At 47.7% G+C, this 26500-nt stretch overlaps 1 protein-coding gene across 6 annotated transcripts in view; it reads right to left on the reverse strand.

Annotated features, from left to right (window-relative positions):
- Positions 1-26500, reverse strand: part of akap9 (A kinase (PRKA) anchor protein 9) — a 75571-nt gene that overhangs the window by 43039 nt on the left and 6032 nt on the right. For 5 of the 6 annotated variants that reach the window (XM_030348072.1, XM_030348074.1, XM_030348076.1 and 2 more), the window contains exons 2-16: positions 26160-26498; positions 23584-23628; positions 23137-23196; positions 21781-21930; positions 21174-21329; positions 19974-20159; positions 15514-18756; positions 13442-13510; positions 11264-11411; positions 9941-10220; positions 7379-7433; positions 5492-5869; positions 4150-4554; positions 1678-1799; positions 607-827 (exon numbers count right to left, since the gene is read on the reverse strand). In XM_030348072.1, the coding sequence (XP_030203932.1) occupies positions 607-827; positions 1678-1799; positions 4150-4554; positions 5492-5869; positions 7379-7433; positions 9941-10220; positions 11264-11411; positions 13442-13510; positions 15514-18756; positions 19974-20159; positions 21174-21329; positions 21781-21930; positions 23137-23196; positions 23584-23628; positions 26160-26498 (5857 nt within the window). The remainder of the gene's footprint in view (positions 1-606; positions 828-1677; positions 1800-4149; positions 4555-5491; positions 5870-7378; positions 7434-9940; positions 10221-11263; positions 11412-13441; positions 13511-15513; positions 18757-19973; positions 20160-21173; positions 21330-21780; positions 21931-23136; positions 23197-23583; positions 23629-26159; positions 26499-26500) is intronic. The other variant, XM_030348075.1, reaches the window with a different exon arrangement.

Genomic DNA, 26500 nt, shown 5'->3' on the forward strand with positions numbered 1-26500 from the left:
TATTTCATTGTTCAGTTTGAATTTTAGTAAATACAATACTAGTTTGACCTTTAGTTTTCATTTTTTTAGTTGCCATCGCGTTGACCTCAAGTAATAAAGCAGCTGCACTGATATCGTTTAGCCCAGTTTGAACCGGTTAGACGTCACCGGCGCTTCAAGTATTTCATGCGCCCCCTGACACAAAAACTTTATGAACCCCCCCCCCCCCCCCTCTGAAAAAGCGACAAGCAAGCAAATGACAGACAAGTGAGCTAGCAAGGGCTACCAATTAGCAAGCTCTAATTTGTTCTTCCACGAGGGAAACCTCAAAAAGGGCAGGATGCTTGAATGTTCTTAATGACTTCGGCTTCGACCTCGACCACTGCTACCAAACCCTCGATCGCCCCCTCCGATTGCCCCGTAGTGTACGGCGGCGATCAGAACGTGAGCCTCTCCTACTCGTAGGAGCAGGAGAAGCTCCTCTGCCAAGAAACCCTCGATCGCTCCCTCCGATCGCCCCGTATCGGTCAGGGTTAGGGTTAGGGCTAGGGTTGGATCAGAGCGTGAGCCACTCCCACTCGTAGGAGTAGGACTGCTCCTCTACCAAGAAACCCTGGACAGACTTGCCTGCGGAACAGAGGCTGAAGGGCTTTGTGTGGAGCCTCCCCAGGGAGGCCTCCGACCGGAGGCCAGCGTTGCTGGGCGGCGGCGGCGGCGGCGAGTCGGCGGCCGAGGCCAGGCGCAGGCTCTCCACGTGGAGGCCCATGGTCTCCTCGGCGGCCGCCGTGGTCTTCAGGACGTCCTGCAGCACCTGGTGGAGCCGGTAGTTGTGCTCCCGCAGCAGGTTCCTACGGGACGACGGCGGAGGGGTGGAGGGGGAAACAAACGTTACTTCTGCATTTTTTGGTTGCCTGCAAGGCAAGGCAAATTTATTTATAAGGCACACTTCATACAAGGCAACCCAATGTGCTTCACAAAAGACAGATAATCAAAACAGCAGAAAGCACAAATTGGAAAAAGAATGGAAATGCATCAATAAAGTGCATTTTTAGTGGTGGTTTTTGGGGCTGTAGTTGGCTGTAGGTAAGATTTGAAAGTTGTAAAGAGAGAATTATGAGTAGATAAGAGCAGAACGGGCAAGGTTTAAAAAACGAAACAACAAAAATAACTGAATGTGTCTAATCAAATGTGCCATTCATGCACTTTTTATCGACAGGCGAGGTGGATTCCCAGAGTCTATTGCAGAAGTTATGACCCGATTGGTCAGAAATAAGCAGGGAGTTTATTTCTTGGCTCATGCAGTGGCAGGCAGAGTAGAAAGTAGGAACATGTTCACAGTGCATCAAACTCACTTGTAGCATAATGCATGGCGATGACATTCTTAACGAATTACAGCTCTCGCATCTTACTTTCAGCACCATTAATTAGCATGTTTTAATATAGATATATATATAAATGTATATATTTTCTTATCCCTCATGCGTGTGTAGCTGTAGTTCCATCACCAAGTTTTATTGAAACCAATGTCTAGACTGAAGTATCAGTCTAGACATGGTATAAAAATTATCTCACATACTATATAAACTACACTCTACAGACAGCCGTCTGCAATATTAATGTTCATGATTTTACCGTGTGTGTTGCATTGTTAAAAGGCCTAATATAAAAGCGTATAACCATGATAACAATCCCCTCTACCTTTCCGAGGTGACCTCTTCCAGACCGCTGGACTCAAGTGTGGCGATGTCCCCTCCTCCAGGCTTCCCCATCTCCTCCTCATCCTCCTCCTCCTCCTCTTTCTCCTTCTTCTTCTTGGCGGTCTGGAGGGGCAGCAGGGACAGGACAGACAGTAACCCTGTCATCATCAGTCTATAAACGCAGCCTCACCTTCCCCAGACAACACACAGCACTACACTACAGTCCAGCCTCAGAGTTCTCTGGCTACCATTATTAAAAGTAGATTCAAAACCAGGCCAAGTGCAAGCGGCTACAAACGCGGAACTTATGCGAGAGTGACCGCAAACACCCTGATTACTCCCTCCCTCTCTGGCTCGCTCTTGGAGCCACTGCTGGGAGACAACAGTAGTATCTTTGTGCTGCTATGGCAACAGGTGTGCTCCACTCTTAACAGTGAGTGGCGATGGTGGTGGTGGTGGCAGAGCAGGAGGCGGCTCCCCCTGTTGGTGGGGAAGAGGAACTGTGACGACGTGAGACCACCAGAGAGCAAAGGAGGGGATTGCACTTCTGCACCGAGGGACTCAAAGTCATGGGTGTAGCCCACGGAGGCCGCCGCCGTACCTGATGCGCACCTCTCAAAAAGGGTCTCACACATCAGGGCCCGCCTCTAGTTAGTCGTCAATTAACCGGAACACGTAGCAGTAAAGACTTAATGCTACATTTAAGTTAAGGTAGCCGTTAAAGTTTAGTAGCCATCCAGGGAAAAAACGTTTTTTTTGATAAACTAGTCGAAAAAATGTATGATAAACTAGTCGAAGAGGTTGACATATACTGTATTGTTCATTTTCTGGTACAAACTCCTGTAGTATCAGAGACATCATTTTTGTGTTATAGACAGTAAATCACCAGATGTCAATGAATCGTGACTTTTTTGACATTGTGGCTCAGACTCACTGACACAGAGCCTTTCGGCATAACTATTTGTTGCAGAAGCGAAACGCAACCTTAACTATCCGTGCTGTGAGTCACCGTGTTGCGTTAGCCTTCAGGCACCAACCGCCACTGTTAGATATCAAAGAATCCCTTCAGTATGAACGGCAGAATAGCTCAACACATGTTGAGCTACAGGGAGTGCTTTCACCTTTACACAACCTCCGTGAAGAACATTAAGTTCTAACATAAGGTCATCCAAGTAATATTCTGTAAGATTTGATATGAACATTAATAATAAATCTGACTGCATATAATAGATATTTATATATCATATAGTCCTTTCATTAATTTTATGAAAAGACATCCAAGTACAAAGTTGCACGTCTTCAGGCACTTGAGAGTGGGTGGCTTAAGGAACGGCAGTTGGAAGAGATGTAGCTCGACTACTGAGCCCATCGTGAAAGTGTGATGAAGCCAGCCGTCGCCGCACAACGCTGATCGATGATGGCAGCCGTCGCCTCGCGTGCGTAATTCCTAACGATGCGACAAACGACGCGCGCAAAGCCTTTCTGACGCAGGGCTACGAGTGGCTGAGGCAGGATCACTGCCGTGGTCGCAGAGGCTGGCGTGACGCTAGGAGCGTTGAGTAAGGCCTCAGCTGGGAGAGGGAAGAAAGTTATTGAACTCACTGCCAGACCACTATCCCTATATTTGAGACCTTCAAAAGAATCACAAAATTGTGGATAATTCAGCAACATCATGCTTGCATACTTTGTTTTTTTACAATGCTTTTTTTTGTCTTCTTTTACTTTGTCTTCTTTTATTATTTTCCATTTTATTTCATTTCCATTTTCTTACTTTTTAATAATGTTCATCTGTATTATTATTTTTAAACAAAAGCCCCACTAGGTTAAAGTAACATCAATTAGCTTTGGCTAGAAATACTAGGATAAAAACATCGGATGACTCACGCTTGTCCATGTTTCTCTATCTGTCCCTATTGAGATGAACCTTAAATAAATAGGGCTTTCTCCCTTGTCACCCCAGGAATCTGTGATTATAGGTTTTTAACACCCACCAGGAACAATTAGATCACAAATATTACTCACTAGAACGCTGTGGGAATTATCATTACCTAAAATCTACTCTTCAACGTCTATCAAGCTGGCTCTGAGAAGGCTGTGGGCGCTACAAGATAGGGCAGACAACATTTATCTAGACGCATGTGATTACCAGGCAAGCTTACATAAACACCCCGTCCGTTTAGACGCAGGCCAAAACCTGCCGCGAAACAAGGCCAAGATGCAGAAGGAGATTAGATCAATCCTTTGAAACAAACAAGCTCATCAGCCAAAAGGTTCCGGGTTTGATCCCCAATGTCCTCAGTCTACCAGCAGGCAACCCTTGAGCAAGACCCTAACCCTTACCTGCTCAATAACTAAAACATAATGTGTTTGTATTCTCTATGAGTCGCTACGGATGAAAGCATCTGCTGAATGACTAGATAGTGAACAGTGAGGCCCTCGTTGAGGTGTGCTTGTACAACAACGTTCCACTGACCTTCTGGACTGCCCACGCAGCGTTCCTCAGCTGTTCCTTCAGCCGAACCACCTCCGAGGTCAGCTCTCTGACCTCCGTCTTCAGCTTCCCGCAGCCCTCCACCTCCTTCAGGGAGGAGGTCCCCCTCTCCTCCATCACCTCCTTCTTCTTCTTCTTCTTCTTCTTCTTCTCAATCTTGGGGCGGGTCTGAATGGAGGAGGTGTCCAGGACCCTCGGACCGCTCCTTTGGGTTTCCCTCTCCTCCTCCACCTCCTCCTCCTCCTCCTCCTCCTCCTCCTCCTCCTCCTCCTCCTCCTCCTCCTCCTCGGGTTGAGTCTGCATAGAGGAGGAGATCTGGAGGCCCCGCTTGCTGATGCGTGCCAGCTCCGACTGCTGGGCGAACTCCACCGACATCTGAACTATGACCTTTGGGGATCGCATGGAACATATATGCCAATTCAGTGACGGCTCTTCTAGTTTGCTTGGGGAATGAACCATTTATGTCAGAGTAACAAGTAGGGCTGGGCGGTTAAGCGAATTTCGATCTCGATTTTAGCGTCAAACAATCAGAACTAATATAATCGATTTTTTTTTAATGTTTTATAGAAAGAACAGATGGATACATATCTGTACATTATTTTTGATTCGAACATTTACTTTTTGACGACGGAATTTCAAAGTTCTCAGTTACAAAGTGTTCTTGGGAGACATGCTGAATAAATACTTCATGTTTTCAAACTCAAAAATAATTGTTTGAATAATCGGGATTTCAATATAGATCAAAATAATTATGATTATGATTTTTTTCCATAATCGAGTAGCCCTAGTAACAAGGTTGTATTTGTCTAAAATGACAAGATGTTCTGAGATGTTCCTTTATGGTGGTTGCCGGGAGCGGCGGTCTTTAAAATTGCAACCGGAGAACAATATGCTTCTTTTTGAGGGAATTCACCACTAGCACCGCAGTCCAACATGAAACCTTTCACTTTGCTGAAGGCTATGGTCCAGCCTTCTAGAATTTGAAGGGATAATCATTTATTTGCAACTGATTTTGAAGTGAGAATACAAAAAAATAGATATGTTCTCAATTTTGCAAAAAAGACTCCTTTGATAGTACATCCACTGTATAATATCTTACATTCAGAAGGAAAATCAATGACACAATATTTGTTGAGCTTGAAATTCCTGGACACACTTTTATAACTCTGTGTGGTTTAATTCGAGTCAAACCATCGCTTAACAATTGATTTTGAAGCCTAAAAAACATTCCTCAGTTCCCCTTTGAACCCCTTCGTCTTTAAACATCTAACCCTCACTCTACAAGCCCCTCAGGGGGTCCTGAAGCCGATGCAGGAGCACCTACCTTGGCCACCTCCTCCTCCACACTCTCCCAGTATCTCTTCTCCTCCTGCAAGGTTCGACCCCCTGCTGCAGCTTCTCCTGCTCCTTCCCCTGGTGCGCTACCAGGCCTCCCTCCTCCTCCTCCTCCTCCTGCGTCGCCTCCTCCTCTCTCCCTCTGTCCCCTGCCCAACTCCTCGGCTCGCTCCTCCCGGAGTCTCCTCAGCTCGGAGTGGTGCTCCCCCTTCAGCGAGGCCACCTCCTGGAGGTACTTGTGGTAGAGAGCCCTCCTCAGCGCCTGCAGCTGAGCGGTCAGGCCCGATGACCTCACAGACTCTGACTCCGTCCCTGACTCAGGCTCCGCCCCCAACTCGGTGCCGGGCTGGTGTTCAGAGAGGAGGAACTGGAGCACAGCAGAGGAGAGGGGAGAGAGAGCCAGAGGAAGAGAGTGAGTGAGACCGAGAGCCAGCAAGAAAGAGGCAAAGAGAAAGACAAGAACGGGAGCGAGAGAGGAATATCGAAAAAACTAAACGAGCAGCACAAAGAGAACATTATCGCCTTATGCATCAGCTTTTCACCCCAAGCACGGGTCTTATTCGACCGCACTAACTCTGACAGGCCACAGTAAGAATAAACACAACGGGCCAGTGTGTCTCTCTGGTCTCTCCCAGCCCCACAGGGAGTGTGAAGGGATAAAAAGAATCTGCTCACGAACCACGCGAGCAAAACATTCCCGTCAGCTCACAGAGACACTAGCAGCCTTCTCCAGATCCCCATCCACTTGTGTTGGCTTGTTGACATGTTATCTCAAGTGTACTATTCCCTTACTGACTCTGCCTTCAAGCAAGCCCAACAATCGGACTTTATAAATAATTCATGAATAAATGTATGAACCTATTATGGATCTTCTGCGCTGGACAGAGTTTCATTTGAACAATCTTGGTTGTGCAGCACTTTCATTTTCTGTTGCTCCAATTTGTATTTCCTCACAAGATTCGTCGTTCACATATATCCTTCCATGATTCAGACACACACACACACACACACACACACACACACACACACACACACACACACACACACACACACACACACACACACACACACACACACACACACACACACACACACACAAAGAGCAGCACACCACCCCAGTTGCATAACCGCTCACAGCTGTAAGCACACACACAAAGGAAGAAGGGGTGTTGAGGGGGCTGCATCGCCCCCTATTGGCTGGGGGATGTTACTGCAAGCTAAAAAGTTAACTAAACAAATCCATAAAAGTCTTGAGTTTTTTGAGAGAATCTGATGATAAGACCAGGTTGTTTGTTAAATGGTTGGAATCCAGCCTTTGTTTTGTTTTTTTACAGAGCACGGAGCGAGGGGCAAAATCAAAGCGTAATGGTGGGTTTGTCTAACCGTATGTCTCCAAAGAAAATATCTGTGTTTGTGTTATATTGCTACCAGTATATATGTATATATATGTGGTCGTGGCTCAGTCAACAATGAATCCTCTTCTGATAGGAATAAACATGCACTGTGTATGGACAGTCCATTTCTGAATATGACACTACGCTGCTTTGACACGCACGCACGCACGCACGCACACGTTAAGGGTGGGAGTGAGGCGGGGAACTGGGGCAGGTTTCGGCCCCAAGGCAATGAGAGATGGTCATTCTTCCTCCATTAAGCGTCTCATCTCTCCCCGTCCCCATGAACACACACACACACACACACACACACACACACACACACACACACACACACACACACACACACACACACACACACACACACACACACACACACACACACACACACACACACACACACAGTTCTGCTCTCAGGGACAGCTAGCCAGCTAGCTTACAGTCTAACATAACAAATGCAGAGATGGACAGAAGTGTCAAACCTGTATGATTTCGTCGTGTTGCTCCGGTATCTCAGAGCTGCTCACTGATTGGACACTGGAGAGAAAGACAAAGATACATATTCATACATATGATCGTAAAAAACATCAGGAAGCCGTATAGTTGTACCAGTATATCCATACATGTTTTTTATGACAGATTCGGCAGCCGTGTTGTAAAACATACATGTCTGTATGATATGATTGTTATATGAAGCTACCATCATATCATGGTATAACCCTGCAATACATTATCTGAATACTGAACGTAGAAGTTCTTGGAAAAAATCGATTCATAATACAAGCGACAGTAACAAGTGTTCCATTGTTCGTGTTTTCCCTTGCACATATAACCTAACGATTGTTATTACAAAGCTATGATGAACACTTGATTCTGATTGGTCAATTACAGCATGCGACGGTCTTTTACTTCTGAATAGCAGACTACTGGTTTGAAAAATGGACTGTTGCTATGGTCACAGTATAGGCAACAGTAGAATCAAACAGACCTTTATTTTAAGCTGTGTCACTCTGTCTGGGATCATGTCGCAATAAAGTAATGTAATGTAATGCTGAACATTATCCTTTACATTGGGCATAGAGTTACAAAGCAAATTAGAAACTGCAGAGGGCAGTGCATTCAAAGCTTCCTCATAAATAGGCTACATAAACAGGTAGACTATATATAAATAACAAAAATAACATGGACATATCTATATATCTGGAGTATGAAAAAAAAAGTAAGTAGTGACATTTCGAGTGACATTTTCAATTATTTGAACAATTGGCTGAAAAAACATTTTTTGAACCGTATGAAGTCCAATTAAAATCGTATTAAATGGTATACTGAATCATTTGTGCCAGCGGGAGATTCATTAATGTTCTATTTCAATCAACTCTTCAAAAATTAGCCAACTCTTATATGCAGGAGATCTTGAAACATAACCCACCAATCTATATAGGTTATTGGGACAGCAACAGGAGGTAAGTAGGACTTTCAAATAACCCTGTGCATATTTAATAGGTAAAGCCTTTGAGTGGAACTGAAGTGTCGGTCAAGCTTCCATGCTATACAGAAGTATTTGTGTATCATTTGCTCTCTAAATACTGTGTGCAGTACAGTACGAAAAAAATATTTTCTTCGAGAAGATGTATATTTTCTCCTGGCTAAATAAAGGTTAAATAAACAAAATAAAAAAAATATATTGTAAATGCACTACTAATAGTATTTATAATGTATACTTTAGCAAACCTTCATTATTTTGCCTCTTTCTGATTTTGATGTGGATCTTCTATATTAATTCACGATTAACAATACAGTTCAGCAATATAATTTTGATTAAAGTTGATTTATGAAGACCAAAAAAAATAAAAAGTATCCTTTTTACTACCTACTAGCACTAAATGAGTTGGGAGCTGAGGTTGATAACCTCATGCATATATTGGGGAAATAAAACGAGGGAGGGGAATGTTTTACTGCAATAAAGTCAAACACCTTCCCGTGCTTTCCAAACAAACACTCAACCTTCACTCGCAGCGAGGCGGTGTCTAGGACTACTCTGGCTGGGGGGGGCTATCGGGTTCACTGTGGAGTATCACGCTCCTCTCTGCCCGTCTCTTATGGAGGTGCCGAGGAACAAACGGAAGACAAGCGAGCGCAATAAACTGCAATATTGTTGCAGAGCGCCTGCAGGCAGGCAGACGATAATCACATTCCTGCTCCGACCGCGGCCTCTTCTACTGCTAGGAGAGCTGGTTTTCAGGTTTCTGGGAAATTGGTCTTTTGTGGAAGTTCTCCGCAAAGCAATATTACAAAATGAATGAATAAATGAAGAAGTGTGATCTCGGTGTGCTAAGCACATTAGCACAAGAATTGAATGGCTTCATCGCAATACGACCAAAACTCATTAACATTAAAACCCTTAATATCTTTTAAATCAAATAAAACTTTCAAACGTTACCTCTCCGGATGCATAACATGGAGATGAATGAGCCACTGAGATCCTAACCGAACACCGGGTAACAAAAATCTTATAGGCTTTATATTACGAGATTTAAATCATATTTCTTCCTGTTGACTTGGGCGGAGGGTCTTCCTGCCTCTCACTACCGCGAACCACCTACAGGCCGTAAGAAGAACTACACCTTAGTCTCCTCCGCCTGGGCCTCACTGACGGGCCTGGGCCTCACTGACGGGCCTGGGCCTCACTGACGGGCCCGGGCCCCACTGACGGGCCCGGGCCCCACTGACGGGCCCGGGCCCCACTGACGGGCCCGGGCCCCACTGACGGGCCCGGGCCCCACTGACGGGCCCGGGCCCCACTGACGGGCCCGGGCCCCACTGACGGGCCCGGGCCCCACTTACGGGCCCGGGCCCCACTAACGGGCCCGGGCCTCACTAACGGGCCCGGGCCCCACTAACAGGCCCGGGCCCCACTAACAGGCCCGGGCCCCCCTAACAGGCCCGGGCCCCACTAACAGGCCCGGGCCCCACTTACAGGCCTCATTAACAGGCCTGGTCCTTGGCCTCACTGACGGTCACCATCCACCGCTGCATTGACTCACCTGAGGCGGGTGGAGGTGCTGTGGGTGGAGGTGAGCTGGTGCAGGCGCTGCTCCAGCACCACCAGCTGCATGGCGTGGCGCTCCTCCGCGTCGGAGGCAAGCTGGGTGTAGTGGGAGTGCAGGCGCTGCAGCTCCTCGCGGTGACTCTCCTCCAGCAGGAGGCGCTGCCTCCGGGCCTCCTCCCTCTCGGGCTCCACCTCCCCCACCTCCCGCTCCACCTCCCGCTCCCCCTCCTCCACCTCCCGGTGGGACATCGGGGCCGGTCGCTGGGCGGCCAGGTCTGGAGGGCACAGATATTTATAAGATATTATTATTAAAAAGACAAATTGTTAGATAATTAAACAAAATAACCTTTTCTGGCGTGAGGGATATTATGGATATATATGGATTCTGTGTCTCGCTTCACATGAACCTAAGCTGATTACAAAAATAAATGATTCAAGTAAGGAATAATCACAGAGAGGCCGGGCAATCAACAGTTTGATATGCCCGGCTCGTGGACGGCTTCGTCGAGGGCGGTAACCTTCCGCGAGCCGGGCATATCAAACTGTTTATTGCCCTGCCTTGAGGTGATTATTCCGTTTATTCTACTTCGCGCCGGCCAACATAATAAAACAATTCAAATACTAATTAGCCTTTTTCTTATTCGTATTGCATGCTTATTAAATGTATACTCTGTTTAAATTCATCTCCCTCGAAAAGTAGTTCCCTTTAGAACTACGGTGATTAACGTTAGCTCAGCTGCAGGTAACTCGTTTCTATAGCAACCACACAAGGCTGGATCTGATCCCTAGTTTAATAACGTAGTTGCTACATTCGTATCAAGTCAGCTTTAATGACGATCGATCAAGCACGCACTCCTTGGTTTATTTTTACTATGGACCTCATGTTGGAAATGTATGTGATAGAAAACGATACAAGCGGCGTAATGATCTACTGTGCTCAGTCAGCAGCAAGTAGAACCGACAAATCAGCGGGCAATATTTCGGATTAATGCACCCCTCCCAGCCAATCAGAATCGAGCATTCTTAAATGAAGTAGAATAAATGACTTTACCACATGCTTAAATGTCTGTGTATTCCAACTAATTTCCTAGGCCTCAACTGATTTTGAAAGTCCTCATGTTACTGACTTTCAGTTGGTTTTTTTCCACAAGTATTTTTTGTTTCATCCTTTTTTTTTTTATCCTGAAGAACGTGGGAAGAAGGGCTTGACTTTAGCAATTTGTGCCCATCAGAAAAAAAAACAACGAGTAACAAAACTTCACAAAACAAATCTGCTAAATGACCCTGATAGATGAGCCGAGTGCGCGTGGACCCTCACCCTGTCCGGCCCGGTCCCCGGGGCCGCCCGGCCCGGTCTCCAGGGAGCTGGTGTGGGCGGACGTCTGTTCTGCCAGCAGTTCTAGCTGGGCGGCGTGGATCTGAGACAGGCTGACCCTCTGGGCCTCCAGCTGCAGCCTGCACTCTGCCTACACAGCGCAGAGAGCCATAATCATTCGTTATGTATCAGGGCTGCAGTGATGAGTCAATGGATCAAGTCCACAATTATCCAAACATTCGCTTCTTGAAGGCCCAGCGTGTTGAATTTAGCAGCGATTGGCTTGTACCGGCCTGAATAGTGCAAGGTACCAGGTGACATTTCTTTTTTTACGAAAAGCGACATCAATCTTAACGCACCAAGGTCGGTTTTTGAAAGCCCTAGCCTGCAAAGAATCAGTTTAACAATTTAACCAATCCCACTTGGGTGTCTTTGTAATAGTCGCCATGGTCACTATCCATGTTATAGGACATGTTGGAGGAAACAGCTTCTTGTAATAATGATAAATATTGTTCAATTAATCCACTATTTATTACTTATGGTCAGTTGCAGCCCTTTTATATATAATAACACATCCTGTTTCGATTTCACAAAACCCAATGCCTAACCAGTGGCAAAGGCAATAACAGTAAGTAAACAACAAGCAAGAAGTCTAATCATCATAGCAGCCAGGTACCCATTTACAGAGCCAAGTAATAAAGCTAATTTAAAGGAGATCCGGCGCGGTGCTCCACTGCAATATATTAGAACCACCGCAATCAACGCAACATAATCACCGGTCTGCCCCATCATCGTGTTGTACTAAAAGGAAATTGATTTGTTAATAAAACATTTCTTTCGAGATGGAGCGAGAGAATTCCTAAAAACAACAACGCAAGGATCGAGAGAAGATGAGCGGAGGAGGAAAGATGTAGTGAAAGGTAAAAAAAAATAAAAGAGAGCGGGGGAATATGAGATTAGGAGAGAGGAGAAGTGAGGAGATTAGGAAAGGCGACATGGGTAGAAGAGACGGTATAAGACGAGTGGATGGGAGAGGAAAGGTGAAGAGGACATTGAGAGGATGGAAGAGGAGAGGAGATAGGAGTTGGAAGAGATGACAATGGATGAGAGGCCATAAGGAAAGGAGACAAGGGGAGAAAAGATGATATGACAACAAATGAGAAGATCAAAGAGGGGACAAGGGGACAAGAGAGGACGTCAGATGAGGAGACAAGGAAAAGAGACAAGAGGAGAAAAGATGAAATGACATAGGATGAGAGGATTCGGAGGGGAGACAAGGGGACAAGAGAGGACGTCAGATGAGAGGAGACAATGGGAGATGAGATGAGCCACGATGAGGACCTCAGGAAAGGGGACGAGGGGGACAGCTGATCACATAACATGAGAGGATGGGGGCCGAGACGAGGGGAGGCGTGGAGATGATCAATCCCACGGTGGGAGAACAGACAAGTGGCTGCCGGCCCCCTCCCTCCTCTCCGCTCTGCATTAATGAGAACTCGGGGTTTGGGCGTTCTGTTCCGTTTGATGTCGGGTCAGCTTCAGCGCACTCTGCATTTTAAATCAGCGAGGCCGTTGTTGTCACATCCTCGTCGCCACTTGTTCACGGACCTACGGCCTTCACCCGCGTGGTGCTGCAGAGCACTTAGCCGAGATAGGATTGCTTAAAAAGATGTAAATTAAGGACCGCCATTGCCTAGCAACCCGGTCTCAAACACTTCCAATGGAACATTATGAAATGTCTTTCCTCCCCCCCCCGTGATAATACATTTGTGGAATTCACCGCAAGTTACTTTGGGCAAAGGCTATCTATGGATATTCTTATGCTGCATCAATTGAGCAGGATTTAAAAAACATAGAAAAGTACAGAGTAGGGGAAACAGAGCCAGCTATCATCAAGAGATGAACAGCCGGTTTTAATCTGCTCAACGTGCCAGCTAAATGACGACTTAATGAGGTCCCGTCTTCATAGCTTCGAAAGACGAACCCTCATCTTATCCCAACAATGACGTGTTCAAATCCCCTCCCTTTGCTCTCCGACCCACACTGCGCGACCTTTCCCTCGTGTGACCCCACCCCCCACCACCACCCAACCCCCCGGGTCCCATCAAACGACCGGGGCTCCAAAATCAAACACCCACAAAAGCTGTGGAGGTGGAGGAGGTAAGGTAGAGCGACGTTTACATGTTGGGCCGTGCTGCTCTCTCTCTTTCCGACGGCCCGCTCCCCTGGTACCGCGGCCTGGCTCCCCACCTGAAGAGCCAATCAGAGAGGGAGAGGAAAAACGGTTGACGTCGATGAACACTATTGGGATCAGTTTCTCAGCTGAGAAGGGGATTGGTTGGTGAGTAGAGCTGGGTAAAAAAAAAATCGATTTAATCGATTTTGGATCGATTTCATCTAAATTTTGCAATATTGATTCATAGGGCATCGATTTTCTTTTCTTTATTTTTTTTATTCTTTGGTACCATTATTATTATTTTTGCACTTTAATAAACAATGCCTTAATGCAATTTGCAGTGATGGAATGTTGTGGTTCAAGTACACTTTCACTTGCAATTCCTTTCTAATTTCAAATTTGCACTTTTGAGACCTGAGACAGTTTTGTTTACAGCTCAAGTTCAAACTGTCCAATTTACAAGTTTGCACTTAAAACCTGTTGTTTAAGCTGAAGAGAAAAATAAAATACATTTGTGTTTTGCAACACATTTCAGCTATTTTCATTATTTCAGAGCAGATTGAATCAAATCTAAATTAATCTATTCAGAACCTTATGAATTGAAATCGAATCAATTTAGGAAATTGGCTATGATACCCAGCCCTATTGGTTAGAGTTCATTGTTTTGTTTATGATAGATGGGCTGTGAAGTGTCATAACAGTCAACATTCATTTTGTTGTGTTAGTGCAGAGCTTTAATGTGGATCTGTGGCCTTGCTTGTTAAGAAATATATTTTCTGTATGCTTAAAGCATAAAGAGTTTACAAGTAGGACTAACAACTCTTCATGTAAGAATACAAGTGTCGGATAAGGACTTGCCAGCTATACGTGTTCTTGTCTTGACTCGCAACCAATTCAAGAAGATGGATTTACAACCGTAAATGTTCAGAGGTTAATGCACTTGTGATTAATAGGCCCAGTTTTTCCAACCACCAACCCAGCAGCAATGTTCCTTCACACTTCTCACGGCCAGCCCTCCAAGGATACTGTTGGCTACATAAATAAGACCATCCAACGAAAATACAATAGACAATTCTTCCAAAGAAACAGTTTCGAGGCAGGAGGTGTAGAAAAACATGACAAAGAGACACATTATTCTATGGACCAGTGTAACAATTCTTATCGTCCTTAACCCCTTACGGAGTTGCAGGGACACCACAATTCATACCTTAAAAACACAAATGTTTCATAGCCGTGGAAACGCTCCATATCTCAGTTTGCCTCCAAGTCCGTTTTAATCAGACACTTCGTACCAGCTTTGAGAACCAGGCTACAACGGCTAGAAGAATATTAATATTGCACGCTGTCTAGCTGTATACTCTGCACCTTTTATCTCCACAATATTTGCCATAGGGCTGTTTTATGGGGTGAGGGAGAAGGATTGCGTAACATTTGGTTTGCATTTCAAAACCGAAAAACCTGAAGCGATCTCACGGATTTGAGTGAGAAACTCCGGAAGCTTCAAGAATTTGCAAATCGACACCAATTAAATATCGGAAAAATAACAACCCCTTCTTGGCACTTAAAAGCACCCGGCGACAGCGTGCTTCCTTTTAATGAAGAGCAGTATTTAACCCCTTAACACGATTACTCTGCGCACCGTGTTGCGTGTGATGATTGCTTAAACGGGGCTCATTACAGAGAAGGAAAAAGGGAATAAGCTGGTACAATGAAAGTACCTCACAAACCGGCGGCTTGTGTGTGTGTGTGTGTGTGTGTGTGTGTGTGTGTGTGTGTGTGTGTGTGTGTGTGTGTGTGTGTGTGTGTGTGTGTGTGTGTGTGTGTGTGTGTGTGTGTGTGTGTGAGTGTGTGTGTCTGTCTGCGTGAGTGTGTCACATTCACAGCAATGCAGGCGACTCTCAACACCGTAGTGTAACAGGTATCCGTACAGGAGAAAAAAGAGCGAAAAAAGCTTCCTCTGCGACAGCCCTGAAATGCCGTTTTAAAAGACTTATGAAGACTGAATAGATGAGGGGGTGGATGGCCGGGGGGAGGTTATTAATGCTGAAAAGGACTGCAGCGGCGTGCGAGCACCTACCGGCTTGGTGATGCTGGTCTCTGCGTCTCCTTGGCAGCGGTCCGCAGAGTCCTCCTCGCCGCCGAGCCTCTGAGTCGAGCGAGACGCTGCCTCGCTCTGCATCCCGGCTCCCACCGCCGGCTCTGCAGCTTTCCCCAACTCCGCCGCTGCCAGCGAGAGCTCCTGTTGCTCCTCCTCCTCCACCTCCTCCTCTTCCATCTCCATCTCCGCCTCCTCTTCCCCCCTTTGCCTCTCCTCCCTGCTGACGCTGCTGCTGCTGCTGCCGTCTGCCAGAGCGGCCGCGGTGGTGTGGGTGGCTTTGCGCTCCTGCTTCGACCGCTGCCGTCTCTTGCGCCTGTTCGACCCCAACCCCGAGGCTGGGGCTGCTGGGGCTGCCGGGGCTGCTGGGGGCTTCTGTGGGGGCGGGTGTCCGTCCCCCGACGTTGCCGTGGGCGACGTGGTCTGCAGCGGGAGGAGCCTGTTCGGCGCCAGGGGGGCTCGCTCCGCCTCGGCCGCCTGTAGGCGGGACCGGAGGGACTCGACCTCCCCTTGCAGGGATTCGATCCGTCGCTGGTGGGCGGCCGAGGCGTCGGGCTCGGCCGGCGCGGACGCTCGGTGCTGGGGTTTGTAGCGCCGCCGCGGCTCTCCCTCCTTCTTGGCGTCCGTCACCGCGTCCCGTTCCCTCTCCAGCCCCGCGGCGAGGCTCTTGTTCAGGGCGAGGACCTTCCCGTGTTCCTGGTGGATCTCCAAGAGCTCCCCCTTCAGTCGCTCCAGCTTGCCTTCGGAAAAGCTCAGCTTGTCCGTGACGTCGGAGAGCCGAGCGATCAGGCTCTCCTTCTCGTTGGAGATGGCGTTGAGCTTCTCCATTAATTCAGTAGTGTCTTTTTCCATCGGTGCGGTGGCTCTGTCTCCGCGGCCCCCCCTCTTGACCCGTCCGCCGCTCTCCTCCTCCTCCTCCCCCTCCTTCAGCTCCCGAACTTGAGATTGCAGGCTGGCGATTTTCGCCTCAAACTCGAGCGTCACCTTCAGTGTCCGCTCCTCCAGCTGTGTCTTGGCCTGAATGAGGCAGGTGTACTCCCCCTTCAGCTCTTGAAAGTTCACCTCAAAGTTCCTCTCGGCGAAGGAATAAGTTGTGCGCTGCTTCTCAATCTCGTCCCTGAGCTCGGCCAATTCCTGCACCTTCTGATTGCTCTCTAAAGTGAGAGACTGCACCGTTTCAGTCGCCAGGTCAATCTCTTTTTTCAAAACAGTGTTGTATTCGTTCAACATTTGTTTTTCAGACTCCTTCTCTTCAAGTTTGCTCCTCCAACCGTCCTCCTGCTCCCTCGCCTCGTTCTCCAGTGTCTCGACCTGGGTCAGTAGTGCCTTGTACTCCCTCTCCACTTTACCCCTTTGCTCCGCGCCTTGCCTCAACTCCACCACCTCCGCCTGGAGCTCCTGCAGCTGCTGCACCAACTCCTCCGCCCTGGAGCTGCTCTGCGCCGCCTTCAAGTCCCCCTTCAGCGCCAGGATCTGCTCCAGGAGCTCGGCGCGCTCCGTGGCGAACACCGCCGTCTCCTTCCCCAGAGAGCCCAGCTTCTCCTCGTACGTGGCCCGCAGCTCCTCCAGGGCCCGCTCCCGCCTGACGGACGCCTCGTTCAGAAGGTTCTCCGTGTTGAGGAAGCTCTCCCGCCGCAGGTCCTCCCTGAGCAGGATCAGCTCCTCCTCGTGGCTGAAGAGCAGCTGGGTCCTGAGCCTCTCCAGCTCCGCCTCCTGCGACTGGGCCATGCGGTCCAGCACGGCGTCCTTCTCCCGCTCCAGCATCTCCAGCTTGATCTTGTAGTTGGTCACCTCCGACTCGTGCTTGGCCTCGACCTCCAGCGCCGCCTCCTCTGCCGCCTCCAGCTGGCACCGGAGGCCGTCGCTGATGCGCTGCAGGTGCTGCAGCTCCGTCTGCCTGCTTCCCTTGCTGAGCGTGAGGTTGTGCGAGGCCTTGTCCGCCACGTCTTTGGCCTGCCGCAGGTCTCGGAGAAGGTCCTCCACCTGAGCCTGCAGGCCGAGCTTCTCCTGCGCCAGCCCGTGGAGCTCGTCCTGCGCTCTCCCGTGCGCGGCCTGCGACTCCTGCAGGGTCTCCTGCAGGTCGGCCAACTTGGCGTCACGCTCGTCGACGTCGAGGCGTCGCCGTTCCTCCTGGGCCCTCAGGGCATCGAGCTCAGCCCCGTGTTGTCGGCTGAGCCGCTCCACCGCCGCCGCGTGCTGCAGCTGGAGCTCCTGCTTCATCTGGACGATCTGCTGGCCGTACATCTCGTCCAGCTCCGCCCTGAGGCGCTCCAGCTTGCGCAGGGACTCCTCCTCCATCCTCTGGACCACGTCGCCCTCCGACAGGCTGCCCTGGTGGCAGCGCCTCTGGAGGTCTTCCACGGTGCCCATGAGCTGCATGACCTCGCCGGACGACGTGCGCTCCTTCTGTCGGGAGGCGGCGAGCTCCTCTTTGCAGCTCTCCAGCTCCCTCGTCCCCTTCTCCAGCGCCGATTTGGAATCCTGCGATTCGTCGCGAGAGCTTTTCAACTCTGTCTGGAGTTCTAATTTGGAATTCTCAAGTTCTTTCTTGTAGCTTTCCAGATCTATGATTCTTTTCTCAAATTCTAATTTGGAATTCGCAAATTCATCCTTGGAGCTTTTCAACTCCGTCTGCCCTTTCTCCACTTCCACCGTGAAATTCAGTAGTTGATCTTTACAGCGTTCTAACTCTCTCACCCCGTTCTCTAGTTCCACCTTGGAATCGTCCCACCCACTCTTGCAGCGTTCCAAATCCACCCTGGTGCTCTCCAGCTCCCCCTGGCAGCTCTCGAGCGCCTGATCCTTCACAAGGCAAAGTTCATTCAGGCGCTTCTCCGAGGACTTCAGCTGCTCCTCGAGGTGAGCAAGAGAGCGTTCCTGCTCTGAAATGACCCTCGCCTGCTCTGCGATGCGCGCATCTTTCTCGTTCTGGCTCTGGGCGTCCGTCGGGGAGCCGCTCCTTGCTACCTGGGTCAGCTCATCGCGAAGCAGGGAAAGAGACCTCTCGTGCTCTGAGATTATTGCATTCTGCTTCGAGATCAGTAGGTCCTTCTCTCTGAGCGAGTGGGCAAACGATTCCTCGCTAGCCCTCGACGAAAGTGCGAGCTGAGCTTTCAGGTCGGCCAATGACTGCTCCTGGCCCGATATCAGGTGTTCCTGTTCCGCTATCAACAAGTCTTTTTCACTCAGCTTCTGTGCAAATGTCTCCTCCGATCTTCGGCCAGCCTGAAAAAACAAGAATGAGTTGTATATGTCATAATACGTTACATTCAGCAATCTCATACTTAAATCTAGATTAAAGGGATACACCGAAAGATCTGTAAATTGCTGAGTTGTTTTAATTCAAAATTCCTCATAGTTTAACTTGCAGAGTTACAGTAGCCTAGCTTCTGCCCATGTGAGGGGTATACAGTTTAAATTACTTTCAGTCACTCATTGAAAACATGTGCGAGTAAAAACACAACAAGATTGTAGTTTTTCTACAAACCACGCATAATTTGGCAGTATTTACGTCGCTGTGTTTTTATATCATCAGCTGCATCTAGCTGGTTGCTTTGCACAGAGAATAAGGTGTCAGTGGCGTATCATTCGGTGACTAATAATGACGGCGCCGAAAGCAGTGCAGAATAATCTGTGTGTCTGTAGCCAAACAACAATCTTGTTGCGTTGTTCCTGGCATTCGTTTTGAATGAGTGACTATTCGGAACCCCCTGGCAGTCTTTGGAAAGTAATTAAAAGTAATTACAATTAAGTCCCCTCACATCAACAAGAGCTGAGCTGTTGTTATTCTGCAAGTCAATGGATGCAGCAAACAAAAAGCAAAAGCTAAACCAGGGTATTCCAATTTTGGACCAATCATGGTGAATTTGAACTTAAGGACTCCTCTGAATCAGTGCAAGACATCTAATAACCAATATACAGATTTCCCTGCGTATTCCTTTAACATAGCCATAAGCCATTAAAAACTAACTATATTAGAGACAGAGAGAGAAGAAGAGAGAAAATAAATAAAAAGCAAAAGAAATGCGGAGAGAGATTGCGCAGAAAAGGAGAGAGAGGGGAAGAGAGTAACAGAGGGTCATGAAGACAAAGCGATAATTAAAGGTGACATGTTATACCACCAGGTGTGAGTGGGATTAGCCGTTACAAGCTGTTTTAAAAATCTGCCTCTTCTGACATCACAAGTGGGCGTGTCCACCTAGATGTATGACGGATAGATGAGCAATGTTTGCTACAGTCCACTGGGAAGGCTGGTAGACTGATCTATCCAGCACACATCTAGGTGGACATGCCCACTTGTGACGTCAGAAGAGGGCAGTATCCAAAACGGCTTGTAACGGCTAACCCCACTCACACCTGGTGGTATAACATGTCACCTTTAACCAACGTTGAGACAACGCGTCGCCATCGTCGTCTCCAGGTCTGGGGGGCCGTGGTCGTACCGTCTCCATCTGGCTGAGTCTGTGCTCCAGGTCGGAGACCCCCAGCAGGTGTTCCTTCCTGCTCCGGACCTGGGCTCCCAGGTCCTCCAGCTGCTGCTGGTACTGGACCATCTGCTGGCGGGCCTGCAGGAGGTCCGCTGCCGTGCTGCTGTGGGTGGTGTTCCTCAGGGTCTCCCCGGCCTGCAACTAGGGGGGGGGGGGGGGAGAGAGGTTAGCTTCGACGAGCAAAGCATGGATGATGAATGCTCAACAGGTGCGCGGTACCTAAAGACACTTCATATACGTTTAAAAGCAAACATGATTTTATGCGTAGATTTGTGTTTGATGGTGTATCTTGTATGTAGATTGAGTGTTTTGTAAATCTCTAGAGGGCTCTCTTGTAAATGAGATTCTATTCTCAATGAGATTCCCCGGACCTGTACATGAGATGCCATTTGGTGGCTGTTCACACAAAGCATTATAGAGAGGGCGGAGAAGACGGCAACTACACAACATGAAAAAAGCATCCCTTTGCTCCCCGTGTATCTCCACTCCGCCGTTGCAAAGTAATGGATTTCGAGCCCCCGTGATTGACAGTTATGATGTATTCCTGAAACAATCATGGATATGATGGCCTGACTGATCAGAAACGAGCCATCTCAAATCTAAATTGCTGTTACAGAGGCTGGTGCGGCCATTTGAAAATATTCCTGCCAGCGCATTGACACACTAGCTGAAGGTTGGCAATGCCATTTCTAGACATTTTATTAGCATTTTACTGTTTCACAACAGAAGGCCATGCCTTTTCTCACTAATTACACTCAAAGCTCTCAAATCCTACCTACATCACCTTTAAGTGCATACAAATTTAACATGGGAATTTAACCCCTAACCCTGGCTGTGTTAATGCCTTGGTCCACTAATTTAATTACACAGGTCCACAATGTTTCAGACTCGGGTGATATTTGATACATGAAGTTTGTGCTCATCACTGGAAAATGGAATGAAAATGAAAAATCGAGGTCCAAGGTGTGTCTAAATTAACATAACAAGTCGATGACGCCATCCAATAAAGTTTCAAGTATTCAATTAACTATAATGATAGTTAGCAGGACTGAGAAATGACAACGACCGCCGTGAAATGAAGGCTTCCTCAACGAAAACGCAAAAATTTGAGGAGGGCCCTCTTGTAAACAGGCCGGCTTGGGGCAGACCCTTCACCTGTTGGAACTGGATGTGCAGCTTATGGCTCTGCTCAGTCATCTGCAGGAACTCCCTCATGATGTCCTCCTTCTCGTCCCTGGCCTGCTGCAGGTTGGAGGTGAGCTGGGTGATGATGCCGTCCCTCTGCTTCAGAGCCGCCTCAAAGTCCTGCAGCTGCAGGGCGAGAACGCAAGCGTGTAAGGACCACCGATTATTTTGCATAGAATTAAAAAGGCTACAAAATAACAAGTTATATCCCAGAGTACACTACAAAACAAGCACAAGAATGCACGAGAAGAATCATGCATTACTTAGGATTGGTTATTTACTATTTTGTTATTTAGCAGACAATTAGCAGAGCAATCAAAGATAAAAAAATCAAAAAAATGGGTCGATTCGACCCTCAGCTCAAAAGGTACTGGGTTCAATCCCCAATGTTGCTAGTCCGTCTGTAGTCGTCTTCAAGCAAGACGACTACAGACGGACTAGCAACATCGGGGACTGAGCTGAGGGACGAACAGCCCACTTTTGTTCGCTCCCAGTCCCCCTCAACGTCAGTCGCTTCGGATCAAGGACACCGCCAAATGAACCAATGTAAACGTCCAAAACCAGACAGGTCAGGTACCTGGTGGATCCCCTCGCTGCCAAAGCAGGCCCTGATCTCCTCCAGCTCGCGGCTCAGCTCCTCCACTGCCTGGGTCTTGACGGCCAGCTCGTCCTCCATGTCGTCCATCTTGGCCTCCTTGGTCATCAGGTGCAGTGCGTCCACCTCCTCCTGGAATCAGTTGATTAAGTCAATTGACTTTATTTATATAGGTTAGAAAATAATTAATTGCTGCGAAGCACCTCTTTTTCAAGTGGGACCTGAGGGCAGAGATGTATATATACATACTGTATATATATATATATATATATATATATATATATATATATACAGAACGGGTTAAGGTTGGGGGTTATTTGCGTGGAGCAAGCTTAACAGAAAATCAGTATTGACAAGAGTATCCATTGTGATTCAAAACACAAAACACAGCTGATTATCACAGTGATGTGCTGGAGTGTCTCAGCAAACAGCTGGAGATGTGTTAGTGTCTGAGCCGCAGCATAGTGTGATAAGGATTAGGCGCCGGTTGGCACGGTGCTGTAGGCATTAGTCGGGTTAGGCGGAAGTGTTCTGATCAAAATCTTGAAGAGTCGGCCGAGGACGTCCCTCCTACGCTTTGTCCTGTGACAATTATTCGGCTCATAAATGCGTCATCACATTTCTTCTATGCGCGCCACTTCACTTCCCAGTGTGCGCTTCAATACGAATAATCACACCACACCTGATCACACAGCCGTCTCAGTTAAAAACAACAAAGCCTGTCGCCACGGCTACCTCTAACCAAACAACAACAGCGTAACGTCTCGTTCCTTCGTTTCTCGTTCTTTCATTTCTCTCTTTCTTCCGTCATTCTTCCTCAGTCTGGTTTTCTTCTGCCTCACCTTGAAACTAGCCAATAGAGGGTGCTGGTTGCGTAACAACACCACACACTCACTCACTCCCTCACTGAAGCCCTCTGTCCAACCCGTCCCCATCTCTCTTCAGCTCCTGTCGCCCTCTTAGGCAACGCTCTCCTGCCGGCCTCACCGCCAATTTACTCCTTCTGTAATGTCACGATGCACCGCTGGTACGTCTTAGGCTCTTCTCAGGGCACAAATAATGTAATAACGCAAGGAAAACGACTTGGTCGTGTTTTTCTTTCCCCCTCTCGAGTGCACAACTTCCTTTCGGACTCCCTGTTCTCGGGAGCGTGCCGGCGTAGGGCAAATGCGCAAATTGCAAAAACAGTACAAAAAAACATTGGTTAGTGGATTAAAGCAGACGACGTAGAGGAGAAAGAGTAGGCAAGCGGAAGGAAGGTTAGCGTTATTACAAGAGGTTTGGTGTTTAGATTTAGGCCCCCGCGAAGCAGAGTGGATTGTCTTTTCTCTACTGTACCCAGATAAATTCCTCAGAAGACGTCATGAGGTTCACTGTCGTCACATGGCAGCCATTGACCTGTTAATTCACAATACGGTCGGTCAGAGTTCAAGATTATGCAGGAAAAAGGGCCACTTGGTGTCGTTTTGTATTGAATGTACCTAGCATCTTGTTTAATTATGTTGAATTAACACAGAGAGCACTCCGGATTTTTTTATACAATCAACGTGAAACATAACAATCCAGTAATTAATGTTTAACGAGGCTGGATCCAGCTATGCTACATGCTGATCGAATAAACATTTCAAATGGATTTGTTGATGCAATGCTCTTCTGAATCAGCTTTCCATGTATTTGTTGCCTCACAAGGGAAGGGGAACAAATAACAAATGCAAATCATCACCCAAAATCCTCTTTATATTCTGATTTGTTTCCCATTGTCCTCGCGGCAGTGTTTGGTCTCACCTCGGAGGAGTAGTCGTCGGCGGTGGTGGAGACCTCGCTTTCTGGCTGCAGAAAGGAAAGAAGGAGACAGGAAATAGCGGATGTAAAAAATCACCATTTTACAGTATAATACATACAGCATCGGAAAAAAAAACAGGCTTGATTCCAAGTCTTACAAAGCAGCAAAACAACAATAAATCTTTTCCAGTGATCCAGTTGGTGAGGAACTTCGCAGAGAGATAACTGAAATGCGTACAACAGAAGATTTATGCCAAAAAATAATGCAAACATAAATAGTTCATGTTCAAAATTGACATTCAAGATCCCTGGGAATTTGAATGTCAATAACCAACAGCAGAATCTAAAAAAATCAAGAAATCTGCCACTTCCAACCAACCAATCAGCAATCACAACGTGACACAGCGTTATGCCCTAGTTACACACAAAAGTAGACAAGGCACAACATGAATTTGTAACAGCTTCTAGATACATGTGGAAATGTGTCTGACACACACACACACAAACACACACACACACACACACACACACACACAGTAAGACAGCGCATAGCTACTTTGCTTTCAAACACATCTATGGCTCATGCAGGCACTAGTGAAAGGACTTAAGATGGAACTTTAAGGCCGAGTCGGTTGCTACGGTAACCTCCCCCCCCCTCCCCAGCTCCCTGTCTGATGCTGCAGGATTAGCAGCAACCAAGAGCCTCAATGGAAAATCAACAGCAATTAGTGTAGAGCTCAAAAACAAAAACAGTCCGACGAGAACACAACCAATTGAAACGGGCATGAATCAAAAACAACGGTGCTTGGTTATATAGCAGTTTAACCATATTGACTTCCTTAAAAAACAATCCAGCTAGTCCAACTACTCACATCGGGTGGGGGGGGGGGGGGGGGGGGGAACAAGTTTATTTTATTTATTTTTTAGCAATAAAACGTTGTACGTTATAACCAGAATTGTATACACAAGGCTAACCATTTTCACTCGAGTGCTGCCCACTGCAGACGGTCACTAAAGTATGGCACGGATGAACAGCGGCTCAAAGAAGAGACTGCATTGTGTGTCAGATATCGACGGAAACGTTTCAAGAACGTCCGAGAATCAATGATAACATCAACCCTAAATGCTACCCATGATATTTGGACCTAACTCACCACCACTCTGGTGGTGGTGAGTTAGGTCCCCCCCTTCTGTAAGCCTCTTTGGGTCATTGAAAAAGCGCTATATAAATATAATGAATTATTATTATTATTATTATTATATTTGTTACCGGTCGGGTTAGGATCATTTATTTAATCCTGCCAAAACTAGAAGCTCACCTAGTCCTGCCTCAAGGGTACCCCGTTCTGAATACACAGCGAAGTACACCCGCATCGAAGTACACCCGCATCGAAGTACACCCACATCGAAGTACACACACATCGAAGTACACCCACAAGAACAGGGGTCCTTCGTGATTCAACCTGTCTGGTCCGTTGCAGTGACTCGGCCGAGGGTCACATCACACACACACACGCAGCAACGAGGCAAACCATTTAGCGGCAATTGTCTGTTACCACGGCAACCGGTAGTCTAGTACTAGTTCAACAACCCGTACAAGCTTTCAGGGAAAAAAAGAACTTGAACAACTACGAACGCCGTGGGGTGACACACACACACACACACGCACACGCGCACGCGCACGCGTGCGTGCGTGCGTGCGTGCGTGTGTATGTGTGTGTGTGAGGGCTGCTCGGGCATGAAGCACACAGTGAGTACATGGGTTTTAATGGATCTTTACGCTGTTAGTTTGTCCATGACTGCCTGACATTCTCTTTACAAAAGACAGAATCAAATGTCATGTTCCTCCAGCAAAAGACAGCTTTTTTTTTTCCTCAGTTATCCTTGAGAATTACGCACCTTTGGAAACATACATTTCGTTCCTCCATCAACTACAGACTTTTTTTTGAGATTAAAGCAACTAGCATTAATTTTAAAAACACAAACGCAAGACCATAATTTAAAGAGTGCACCTTCCTGATAACTTTAAATTTGAGGGTCCCTCATGAACCCCAAAACTTAAAACAACAATATTGTACTGCAGAAATTAAAAAGCAGTCGAAAGAGTTTCTACTAATTAACGCACTGGATTTGAATTGATCACCATGACAGCAGGTTAGGCTTCCAAGACCATCTGATGTCAATTATAGCTTCAGCAGCATGCTTAGTTACACCACCATCCTGGTTACCATGGCAGTTAACAAGGTGGCCTTAACGCACCACCCACTGCATCAATAGGAAGAGTGAATCGATCATTAAAAACACAGAAACATTCAAAAGGGGGTCTGACAGACATGGAATTGCATGACATTGCCTGCACAAGAAGTCTATGCTTGCCTGTGTCTTGAGAATTTGTTTACGTCAACTTTTGTCCCTTCTTATACCACAACCGGACGCCTGGCCTACATGTGAGTTCAGCCGCTCCGACTGCACTCTGGACCGTTGCCAGACATCAGCAGGTGTTACTTAAACCAGGGGAGGAAGTAAGGGGATGAGGCCCGTCTGTCAGCCAGGTGTCCTAGTTACAGCCACTCTCCTACCTCGATGGTGTAGGTCTGGTCGTGCTTGACCGTCTCGCCGCTCCGCAGGGTCCTAGAGAACGTCAGCTCCGTCGTGTTGGGAATGTCAGGATCCCCCCTGACTCCACCCCCTTCGGGAAGCTCCTCCCCCGGCGCCGGCTGTTCTTCATGCTCCGCCCCTCCTTCCTCCCCCTCCTCCTCCTCCTCCTCCATCTCCCCTGGGAGGACCTTACGGGCGTCCCTCCCCTGGTGCACGTCCTCCCCGGCCGGCTCCTCTTCCTTGTCCAGCCTCCTCTTCTTCTTCTTCTTCTGTCTCTTCTGGGAGTCGGCGTGGGCCTTGCGCTGCCGGTACTCCGCCAGCT

This window comes from Gadus morhua, chromosome 22, assembly GCF_902167405.1.
Source record: "Gadus morhua chromosome 22, gadMor3.0, whole genome shotgun sequence".
Classification (NCBI taxonomy): Eukaryota; Metazoa; Chordata; class Actinopteri; order Gadiformes; family Gadidae; genus Gadus; species Gadus morhua.